The sequence below is a fragment of the Cephus cinctus genome, unplaced genomic scaffold (genome assembly GCF_000341935.2).
Source record: "Cephus cinctus unplaced genomic scaffold, Ccin1 Ccin1_scaffold0029, whole genome shotgun sequence".
Taxonomy (NCBI): Eukaryota; Metazoa; Arthropoda; class Insecta; order Hymenoptera; family Cephidae; genus Cephus; species Cephus cinctus.
In genome coordinates, this window is record NW_014332776.1 from 999,093 (window position 1) to 1,011,484 (window position 12,392).

Genomic DNA, 12,392 nt, shown 5'->3' on the forward strand with positions numbered 1-12,392 from the left:
TCCTCAAGAATAAGTGGCTCGTTGGTGCCAATAGCCACGCTCGGGGGATCCTGATACACACGTGAGGAACGCCATGATAATTTCTATGGTGGTCCATGACTCTGGTGAAACCGGTGTACCAGCCAAGATAAGGTACTCCATTACCTGCCGGGCGTAATGCTTGTATCGTGTCACGTGAGTGGATCTAGTATACGCGTGATCTGTATAGACTGTTGGTATTAGTGTGATTTTTTGAAAGTTTCATTAGTCATTAATAAGAGAAAAAAAGGAAAGATCCTAATGGTACTTTGTCACCTTGCTAATGGATCCTCCATTTTTGACTGATCTTTACTGAGCCATACTCGTACAGAACTTTAAGATAAAACTTCTTAAATATTTACGTAACCATTTTACGTTAGTACAGGTTTTAGGTAATGGTTATGATAGAATAAGAAAAAAATGTCTGATAAAGGTAAAAAGGTTTAAGTAACGTAATCCTGTCTCCGTCGAACGATTCGACAAGGATTTGGTAATCGTACTCGGTAAGTAATCTTCAGCTTTATCATAAAACTCAAATAAGAAGAAGTTTACCAGGAAATTGTTAAAATGTTTCGAATTTTAGATACCACGTACGTTACTCAATGATTGTTGGATAATTTAAATTGAGGACACTATGTATATACTATAGAGTTTTCAGTACCTATAGTGTATGCTATATTGGTATGCTATATTTATCCTACAGCTTATATGCTATATGTTGAATTCAATATTTCTCTAAAAGTGATATAACAGAAGATTCACAAGTGATATAACAGTGAGCAAAACTAATCCGATCCCAATCTCAAAAAGAGTATCGTCCGTCCCAGTTACATATGGCGCTATGTGAATAAAAAGCCTGCTTCGCCTCTCGATCGACGCAATATCGTCTCCGTCGCGCCATCTTAAACAAACAGACGTTCGAAAAGCCACAACGTACTTCCATCCATTCGATGCTTGTGGCATCGTTCGGTGTCATTGGCCGTCTGTATTTATCTTACGTCAACTCCCGATAGGGAAGCTTGCCCCTTATGAAAAAGCCTATACACTTCCTACACGGCCTTATCGATCGTCTGGACGCGTGTACCTGATACAAACTGAAGGAAGGCCCCGGTTTAGGGCCAGCTCTTTGGGCCCCACGTGCCTACAGCATTATCATCTAAGGTTACGTGTATACCTACGGGATATATTCTTACCGTCATTTATAATGTGTACACTTTAGGGTATCGGTTTTCAGGAAGTACTATAGATGTATATACAGTATACATATATATACTGCATGAAAAAATGGGGTGGCACTTGTATCGCACGGGGTAGTTTATTTTAGATGGCTTTGAATAGTTAGAAGGTAAGATTGGGAGTTGATGATTAGTCACGGTGTCAGGAAGGTGATGTAAGGGGGTTGTTGTTCGTTTTTGTTCGGGTAGTAAAAATTGCAATCAACTGCGAAACATCCCCTGGTTTCTCGCCCGATAACGCTGCAGAACAACCCTCCGTAGAATCGAAACATGGCACGGGCCTGAATTCGGGGCTTTCTAGTTCCGGGACCTCGGTTATAACTGGGGATAAACTACCCCATGGGGTCTCGACAACTCCCCCGCGCGAGACTCGCATATTCGAAACATTATGCGCCCGCTACGTGTCTGCTTTACCCCTCTGCTGGCGTTTGCTGCTACCCCCCTATGAATTGGCTTCATCGCTCATCGCTTGGAATTGCACGACTAATCCCTGACGACTGCTTACGACATTTACATAAAAATAATTAAACGCTTCGCGAAACACCGAACTTATAGTGTTCCATGCGTTACGCACCATCCATTAAACGATCGTTTTACTAAATCCTCATAGGTTATGTATGGGGAAACGCTGACTAGAGGAACCTACCCTTATCCGCCATCAAAATCGCATTGATCTTACAGGGAGATTTTGGATGTCACATCGAATTCGATATTTCATTCAGTATCAATTCCCACCTTTATCCAGCATGAGGGACCACCCTGAGAATCTGCAAGAACGAAGGAAAAAATAATCCCAGGATAAAACCCAAAAGTTTAACTGCCCTAAGCACAAACAGAAGCCCCATACTAGTACAAGCAATATATCCGTACCAAAAAATAATCCATAATCTTGAAATATTCGACTAGGTAATATAACGCTGATCCTACATTGAAAATAATCCACATCCCTTATCTCACCGTACCAGCAACGACGTCACTTCCCCTACGAGCCTACCCTACACCTCGATATCAAGAATATTGAGTTTTAAAATCAAAGAGCAAAAAACCTCCAGACGAACTTGGACCAATCATAATAGCAAGACTGTACCATTACGTACAGTACACCCTGTACTTTTCACAACATCAGGGTGACCACCCTAAGCGCATTTAACACCCATGAGCATACGTGTACGTGAAATCATCCATCACCAAAGCACCGGTTTAGGGTCACAGCTGTCGTTCTGCAATAGCAACTGCAGTCTGGTTAGCATCCACACGCGAATGCGTATGTGACTGCTGGTGCACCCGAGGGCTGGTGAGCATCGTGAAAAGTGAAATCAAAGAGGATAGCGAGGATGTGTGAAAAATGGCGTCGCACCGAGTACCGAAGCATTCCCATTGTCGTAGGTCAGGTATAGGAATACGAACAGCGGCTTAAGATCCAAGGACAAACGTCAAAGCAAGGCCTTGTGCTTAGACCTTTCGCACATTCCTCATTCACTAAAGCAGAATCCTCTGATCACTGTGCCGCCGTATCGCACCGATGAAAATACTATGTTCTCACGTATCATTATGTTTTTACGTAACACAAGCAGACCAAGATGAATTTCTAATAAAGCTACTCGATAACAATGCCTATTATCGATGTTACTCACGTATGCAATTCGAGATCTTATGCACCCTTATACCGTGCATACCTTAATCATTTATCGTTCCATGAATTTTCGAGGCCACTTAATAACACATGAACTCCCGCTGGTCCTTTGTACAATGACACATAGCACAGGCTACCGCGTGATTTGGAATATACATTCATCCCTCGAATACTAATCTTATACGCAAAGTCTTTCAGATAAGCGAAATGATAAGTGTAAACCCACTGAAACATTCTTGTCAATGTGAGTCCTCGTATTATTCTCGTATACATCAGCTGTTTGCATTCCACTACAATGATCCAGTCCACGATCAAACAGTTAATCAACGATATTAAGACAGTTAATGACTAACAGGCGTTAATGGCAGTTCGATAACGAAAGTTCTCCTTTTATTTGTCCTTAGAGTATCTTCGAAGCATTGTATATAGATTTAATAATAAATTTAAGTATAATGGCAAATTTGTTTATAACGGAGAATTGCAAAACCGTAAAGTACAGTGCAATCGTCATGAGTATTTTTTATGGGTATAAATGCATTTTGTCGATGCATGTATTCGGCCCAGAGATCGCGACATGCTGTGAAGGACGGGGGGGGGGGTCAAAATGCAATTCATCATTAGGGGAGAGGAAGAGAGAGAGACAAGACGCGATAAATGGGGATAGCAGGATGATATGCGAATGGTAGCATGAAAGAGGAAGGATAGTATTCTAGCCTTGTCCAATAGGGAGACACTGTTCTCAGCGTTTGAAACGTGCACGCACCTAACGCATCAATCTTCTTCGCCAACAATGTTCGCTTAAATTACCCTCATCGATATCAAAGTGACGAGGATGAGTTGGGACGGTAGCGGAAGATTGACAGAGAGGGAAAGTCGATTTGGTATAAGGGTGGCGTTATATTAGTGGGCTATCTGCGATAGGGAGAGACTGGTGCACTCATACAGTTAACGTAGTAGGGAAGAGCCCTTATCTGGGTGATAGTTCAAAATTGAGTTTATAAAGTGCACTCTTTCATAAAATCGACCTTTCGTCACGAACTTAAATGCATTCACTCTGAGGCAGATACTATAGATCAATTTCTGGGAACGTGGAGGTGGGGTGCGGTATATGTTGGGAGGGTGGGTACACGTGTGGGATATCTTGAAGTTGTGAGATTGGAAACAATTTTTGGTACGAATTATCTTTTTTTGGATTATATTTACAGAGATGTATGTGTTTACACGAGATATATACAGTGGCGTGTGAATTGTACGGAGGATAAGTTTTATTCGTGCGAATTTCCAAGATGATAAAAATAAAGTTAAATGGTGCTGGGATTAGAATTGAGGTAAAAAGAAAGATACGGCAAAAGAATGAGATAGACAAATTTATATAGAGACATATAAACAGCGATGGCAATAGAGTTCTGGGATGCAACTGCAATACCGTAAAAATGTTCTCGGATATCGGTTGCACCGGTGCACCGATATCGTGTTTAATGTTCCGTTATGAAGTTTACAGTCGTCCTTTATGGGCCATTACGATTGAAGTTTTCACACTGAAAAAGGATGAAAGATGATCGTCAATAAAAAACACTAATCCCGTTCGCATTTATGTAACGGATATAATCGATGTCATGACATGCATATATACCTATGTGAATTACATGGGTACATTACAACCTATACTATCTAGTAGACCGGGTAAGAATTATAGGTACGGGACGGATTATTAATTGATCGTTTTACATGGTTCATATAAGAGACTTCTATTGAGACTATTGAGAGTTAATAAAAGAAATAAAAAATTAATAAAGAAAGAAGAAAAATAAAAATGATTAATCTTCATTCATTTGAACATATTAAAAATCCTTGATTTTATATCGAAATTTATTATTTGAAATTTCAAAATGTTCTATATATGCTATATCTATTTGCTATGTGAAATAGCAGAGTGTAGTTTTTTCTGAATGTGTTCTGTTTATAGGGGCCATCTTCTTATTGTTTATAACGTTCAAGAGTCCCGTTAATCTGATTCTAAATTACGACTACGGTCGTAACGTTGCGGTTGACGAAAGTAACGTCAGACAGAGTGCTTCTATTCGTTTATTTTCAACTGTTTATGTTGTAATGGGGAAATAGGTGGAGGATTCCGTCAACGAGGATGGGTGTTAAAAGTGAGAAGAATCAAGTTCTGTAAAGTCTTTAGTGCCCTTTAATTCAAGAATGGTTTCACGGCCTTTGGAAAATTTATGGGATGACTCCGTTGGGGACATTTAATGCGGAAATTTGTAATTTCTTGGTGCGTTCTGTGGCCGTATTATATGTGCACAGCTGTATAGTACAGTGTACAATGCTGCGTGTACATATATATACATATGTATACACAGAAGAGGGAAATTCGCTTGTTTAACGGTAAATTAGTAAAAGTCATCTTAGGGTCCCGTTACATGTTCTCGAAGCTATCGCGGCCTCCTTAACGAAGCTTGTTTTAATTATCCTCAATCAACCCTCAGGCCGTTCACGCAGTCCTGCGCTTAATTCCATTAATTGCAAAGTGTCTCCAACTCTTCTTATTTTATACTTGCATTACAGTCTTTTTTATACTTTTTTCTTTATCCTTGTAATACTCTTGCTCCTTCCCTTAGACCTTAAAAAGCTTTTTAATTTTTAAAATTAAATTCTCTTCAATTAAACGGCTTGCTTTTTCTATTTTAAAATCTACAATATACTATCAATTTTTCATTTCTAATATCATAATTCATTAATAGTAGACTGATAATTGATTGCTATTAACAATGTGTGAATTATTAAAATTTCATTATGATAACTTGTCTTGGTACTATATTTAATCATCGTATCGCGCTTGTCTTATTTGCTTTATAAATTTCTTTTTTGTTCTATGCATGACACCACGTGCTTCGTCGAGAGTCCAAACAGATATCTTTGGTTCCAATAATTGAACAAGGCGAACGATCGTCAAACTGTGTTTTACGTAAATGACGGATAAGATAAGGAGTCTAGTGAACACGTTGGTACGGACACCGATGAAAAATGACGATAAATTTCCACGAGACGAGAGCACAGGGTGAGATAGAAGCATACAGTTCAATCTCGATTTTCAATAAATCTCGATAGAGGCGACACTGTTGCCGATCATGCGAATCCTATCGGCGACTCGGGAAATTAACACGTTTTCAGTGAATAGAATTTGGACGACAGCTTGACGACAGTGATTTACAGTTTAAAATAATCACGGTGAAATCTGTGGCAAGATCATCATGCAATGGTGGCTTATGGTAATGATAGTTCTTATCAGATCAATCTATCTCATGGAACACAGTCCGTGGCGTGTACTTAAACGAACCTCCTTTGAACTGACAAACAAAATATTCATTGTTAGCCAAAGGTTTGAATTTTCAATGAGAATTAAGATGCATCCGCTATCTTTATCTTGCAGATGTATGAATTAAAGGCGCGTATTATTTAATCTGACACGAAGGATGATGGGACATGAATTGAGTCTGGTTAAAACGTGATCAGGCATGCCTCTGGCCAAAATGGTAATAGCGTGCGCATGCGCACTGATGCCCGACATGTGCGTGCCCCTAAATGGAGCCCACGTGATACCGATTTTATCTACCCGCTTGTCTGGGTAGGATTGGCAGGGTGTATAGGGTGGAATACAAGAGGTGAGTAGACAGTTCATCGAAGTGTGGAAATTTCGTGCGAATGAGTAAATGCAGGAGGATTCCGCGGAGGATCCTTGTTAATGAGAATGAAATCGCGATAGGCTTCTTAATTAAAATCGTGCGTACCAATTGGCGCAACGTGACGGCTCTACGGTGAGAAATGTTGGAAACATAAATTTTCAATTTTAACCGACGCCAAAATGTTGAAAAAGTTTAATTGGAGCCGTCGTCGCGGCGCCAGTCGGGCAAACTTTTAAAGCATTTCCGGTCGAGTTAGAAAAGTGTACCTCTTCTTTTAGGGTCGGTTCCGGACGGGAGGAGAAAAAATGTTCTTGGAAGACTGTCAGTTGTATGACGTAAAGTATAGCACAATGAGCTGAGATCAAACGTTTTACTATAGCATGCGTTCAATTGCTTTTTATCCGACATTTTTATCAAGATTTCTTGCGCAGAGTTTTCAATACGCGCTTCTTGATGCTCGTGCGAGCGATAAATCAAGACTGTTTTTTCTGTCAATAGCAATTGACGCAAGTTACTAGCCGCTTGTATATTTCTCTTCGCAGTTCCTTGAGAATACGATATGTCCGACGTTCTCAGAATTTCGTCGCGGAACTCTTCAGTTCATCGTCGCTTCCGCAATCTGTATTATACGTACGTATATACACGTCTCTGACTTCGGTTTGAGTTCTTAAATTTTATATTTATTTCTTGAGAATAAAAGTACATTATGCGTACGGTACAGTCGTCGAAAGAAATGATAATGATGGAAGCGGTTGGACTTTCAAAAGAACGAAACCCATTCACACAAGCACATTTAATTGCATCGTTCTCTGCGAACGGTACCAGGACAGAATTTCATGTGACAATTTTCGCAGAACTTTTTGTCACTTCCCGTGCGTGCGGTACCGTTTCTTTTCCGGCGTATGGTCGGGAAGCGTGAATACGTTGAATTTATGGGAGCGAGCTCAGGAAGGAACAGCACGTGTAGTGGGGATATGTTGCGCGCGCAACTCCGAACCACGCTGCCGAACGGCATGGTCAGGTTGGACCAGTGACTCTGAAACGTTCGAACGAGTTGGATATACCGATTTTCGCTCCTGTATTTATTCTAACTCGAAGCCGGTTTATACCTGAAACTTTAAGCAGTATAAAGTTCTTTTCGGTACCTTTTACTGCACTAAGGTCCCGTCTAACAATAGGCGACATCGTGAATAGTTTTAGATCATCCTGGCACTCTAGGCTAGTTTGCAATTGTTTTCAAACAAACTTTTGCGGGAAAGCGGAATCTCTTGTGTTTTTGACAGACTGATAAGAAACACTAAGTGGAAGAAAGATACATTCAGAAGGACAAAAAGTGTTCTTGTGGTGCTTTTTAAGTGAACTTACGAATAAACAATTGCTTATACAGAACAATTTTAGGTCTAGTTATGTATTGTGTCTGAGTATTAGAAGTGACTTTGATTCCTGAGATTAACTTGGGATTCTTTATTTTTATCAAGATGAAATTGACCATTGGTTTAGTATTATTGACAGTGCTCGCGCTAGTACTATCCGAGCCGAATAATACCAAAACAAAAGTAAGAGTTTTAAAGTGCTGCCGTGACGATCAGGAGTTGAGAGAATCGGATGAACCTGGAATAGTAGCAAAATGTGTCATGTCACAAGGTCCTTGGTTACCACTGATTTATTCCCGAAGGCATCAAAAGCTTCTACCCAGCATACCAAATGAATGGGAAGTAATCGAAGATACGAAACCAAGATGTCCCGACAATACTGTCCTCACCTTCGTACCCGACGCACCGAACCCTTTTTTCCTAACAGAAGAGGGTCACGCACTCCTCAGCGTCGAATCCAACGAAAGCGTGAAAGCCGGTGAATACTGTGCGGATTCTAAAGCTCTCCTCGTCTGTGCAAAAAGAACGGAGAACCACGCGGCGGCAACTAAGAAGCCTCAGGTACATCGCTGCTGCGGGAAAAATGCAATTTTTGAAGAAAACGAGAGAATATGCGCTCTGTTAAACGACGATCCAGACGCGCCGCCATTGCTATCAAATGCGTCGATGGTGGATATCGTACCTGGTTTTCCACCATGTCCAAATTCCGACAAGTACGACATTGTCGGGAAGGTCGAAGACGCCGTGTTACTTCCCAACGGAGGTTTGGAGGTCGATGGCATCCAATTGCCAACTGGACAATTCTGTATCGAAAGAATCATGGAGACAAAAATTGCCAAAGTCTTTGCCTGCTCCGAACACAATCCACAGAGGTAAAACAATGTCTTTATAAAATTGTTTTGATCACAGTATGTCGTACAGCTTAGCATATTAGCAGTGTGATATATGTAGATATCTATTTATCAGAGAAGAAAGGTTTCAAGGTTTTGAGGCTTCAAGGCTTTGAACCGATTCTTACGTCGTTCGAGAATCGTGATTCGTTTCGAGTCACGCTTCGGGCTATAAGGCTGCCGATGATTCACGAAGGGAACCGAAGTAACGGTTAAGAAAAAATAAATAAAAAGGGGACAAAAGGGCTCGAGTTTCTGATCGCCATAGAATAAGCGGCAAGGGATACCCACAGTGCTTTACAAGTAAACCCCAGAGTCATCGTTATCGCCACCTTTTACGAGGTTATATTCTGCAACCTAACGACTTCGGCTCCCTCGGCCATCCTCGTGCACCTTCGGCGGTGTCCTGGTACTAACGGGGGTACCGAAATAAGGTGCAATTAAATCCTGAAGAAAATACAGGACACCCCGTTGCTCCTATTGCTTGCGCATGCGACATAATAACAATTAAAGCGATGCCAGTATTATTTCTATAACTGTTTCCTTATTATGCTTTTAATGTCCTTTTCTTGCACCGAGCGTCCAATGGCGTCCGTATTATATTACCAAAGGGTACCGGGCGCCGTGTTCCTTATGTCGATTTTCAACCGTTTTTATTACCAGCCACTCTTACGAGAGTCGATCGTAAAATCGGCAAGGGGAGAAATTCAGTTGAAGGTAGACGAGAAATATGCAGGAATATTAATACCACGGTCATTATGGGCCTGAGTCGTATTGGTTTCGGTGCCATGGACGAAAGTGAATCTCAATGTGGTGAGACTCATGATATTTTCTTCTACTCTTTCTACCCCTTTCGTTTCTTCCCTTTTTTTCACGATGCTTAATCTTCCGTCAGACTCTCGCGGGCCCACCTCGATGCGGACGACCCACTTTAGTCCCCTTGGAAATTTCTGTCCTGGCCTTTATTTATCGTAAGGCGTCAATCGTTATTTCCTTATAAAATAATTCCCTGCGACCTTTCAGTACCGAATAACCCATATGGCAACCGGTTCGTGCTGGACCATTTAAACAGATCTCCGTGCAGTGTCCAAGTGACCAAGTGTATTTTTAGAACAGCGCAGAATGAACGACTGACGTAAATGTCGCGTGGTATGAATGAAAGTGGAGTATTTCATTAACATCCATACCAATACTTTCTCCTTCAAACTTTCTCTCGATCCCATCTTCAAAGACGGCCCAGGTCATTGTCGCACTCAGTCATTGTAGTCCCTTCGATTTCAATTTGAACATTGCTGACCGGTACGTGGATCCGTAATTCAGAAAATGAATTGTATGCATGCGATATTACCAACCGGATATTTACGTTATTATCGTATCCCTAAATCATCCATTTTCCGGGCGAATCGGAGCATGTATTTCATTCTGCTACAAGGGGTTGTTGTTTGTCCCACACTTTTCAATATTACAGTAGGAATACAGTGCACATGCAGTGCCATTAAATTTCGCGAATACACCTACTATTTGTTCGCTTTTTTTTTCCAATTAATAATTGCATCCGACCGTGTACTGTATCCATTCTCCACAATGTAATTTCCCATAAATCTGTGTAACCCAGGAAAATTCAAAAGACTCGCACGTAAACGCAGAGGGTTGGAAATCAGGCTTTACGCTCTGCCGTGTCCATTAATCTATGTATACCCAGTATACAGAAACTGTCTAACGTATCAAGCCTTCTTCCGCTCTCTGCTTAGATATCCAGAGTAACTATACGGAAAACCTAGAATCCCATCTATTTTCTTCGGTATACTTGCTTGGCAAACTACCAAGCAATACAGACTCTCCACTATAGTTTAGAGATGGTCCAGTAACGTAACATGAATTTCGATATGTCGCAGATCGGTGGTCCAGAAGGCAGACATCAGGTTCACCTTGTACCCGCTCGCCTTCATCATCAGCGTGATCTTCCTGGCAGCGACCTTGGGAACTGGATGGCTCCTACCAGCATCTCATCACGTATTGCACTGGCGCTGCCAAACTCATCACATCGCGTGTCTGATGCTGGGTGATCTTGTCATGGCGATAATTCAGTTAGCCAGTGGTTCGATCAAAGGACCAAGTTGTAAAGCATTAGGTAAGTCCATGATAAATTCATTTGTGTTCTTTCGTATATGCGCGGGCACGTACAGACACACTTTTATATGTAGAGTTTATATATGCGAGTCAAAGGTACTAAACCTGGATATAATATACAGGGTTACACAAAAATATCGCATCGACTAAAGGGCCAACCCGTTCGTTTGATTTTCATGATAAAATCACCAATTGGTACAATCCTCCTGAATAGCACTGTATAGAATTTCATACCATTGGCGAAAGCCACGAAACTTTCGAACCGTAACCACCAAGCGATATACGGTCGGACTCAAACTAGGATGAGCCGGGATAATTCCGACAGGGACTTTCGAGCTAATTATTCGGATAATCGACGTAATCCCTGGCGAAGCTCGTTCCGCGCCGTGACGATCATCGATTAGCCAAACGTTGTGGGCTATGGTTACCAGCGGTTCTTCCACTGCCGAAGAAATTATCGGTATACGTGTTACACAATGCGTTGAATGTGACTATATTTCACGACGCTTTGTTGACGTGTGGGATCTTCGAGGGTTCGTGTCACTGGTGGTATGGCGTTCAAATGAGTTAAAAGAAAAACAATGACCCCGAGTTTCAGCTTGTACTTGCCTGCGCCGTGTAAAGGTCGGCGACCTTTCGTTCACCGAAAAGACCCGAGAAAGGAGAAAGTGGAACGGAACTTCACGGCTCGACCTACATTTTACTTCAGGAAATATTATCCTCCTTGGATTCTCCCGTACAATAATCGATAGACACTTTTGCTCTTACAGTGATTGATTCTCATTGAATATCACTTATGGCTCATTGACGGACGTAACGAGCATTCTTTCGTTGATTCTTGTAATATTTTTTTTCCTTCCGCCGGCGGCCCGACTGCAATTTCTACCGGTTTCTGGACATGCCGGTGGTGCAATTACTACGCGCCAATGGACAGATAGCGATGATAATATCTAACTGGCAATTACCGGGCAATCGAGTCGATACCCAATTAATTTCAGCACGCGTCTCATCTGCTTCTATATATGTATATCTGTATACATATATATTGTGCATTTGAACGACACCAAAAAATTATACAGGTCTCTTCATAGTATACCTTATTCATTGGTATCATTGCCATTCACAGCTTTTGCTATGTATACATATTCTATTCAGTACCCAATTTCCGTGAATACAACGTTTCGCATAGACGCACTGTGTACGTATCTCATTACTGACTACGTTGCATAATAAAGTCAAACTGTACATTTAGCATAAAATCATATCGTCGCATTAAAATTTAAATTGCACCGACTTCGTGGATTCCGTTACGGCGGTTGGATTTTCGAGTGCAAATTTCTTTCTTCTTTTCGCCTACTTCACGCTTCATTTTATTACAGTGAATCCGCGACCAGTCAAATTCTCATTTTTATTTTTTATCA

General features: G+C 41.2%; 1 protein-coding gene across 1 annotated transcript in view; it reads left to right on the forward strand.

Annotated features, from left to right (window-relative positions):
- Positions 1–7,622: 7,622 nt before the first annotated feature.
- Positions 7,623–12,392, forward strand: part of LOC107267736 (probable G-protein coupled receptor Mth-like 1) — a 49,196-nt gene continuing 44,426 nt past the window's right edge. The window contains exons 1-2 of the mRNA XM_015739763.2: positions 7,623–8,823; positions 10,737–10,972. Of these exons, the coding sequence (XP_015595249.1) occupies positions 8,057–8,823; positions 10,737–10,972 (1,003 nt within the window). The 5' untranslated portion in view covers positions 7,623–8,056. The remainder of the gene's footprint in view (positions 8,824–10,736; positions 10,973–12,392) is intronic.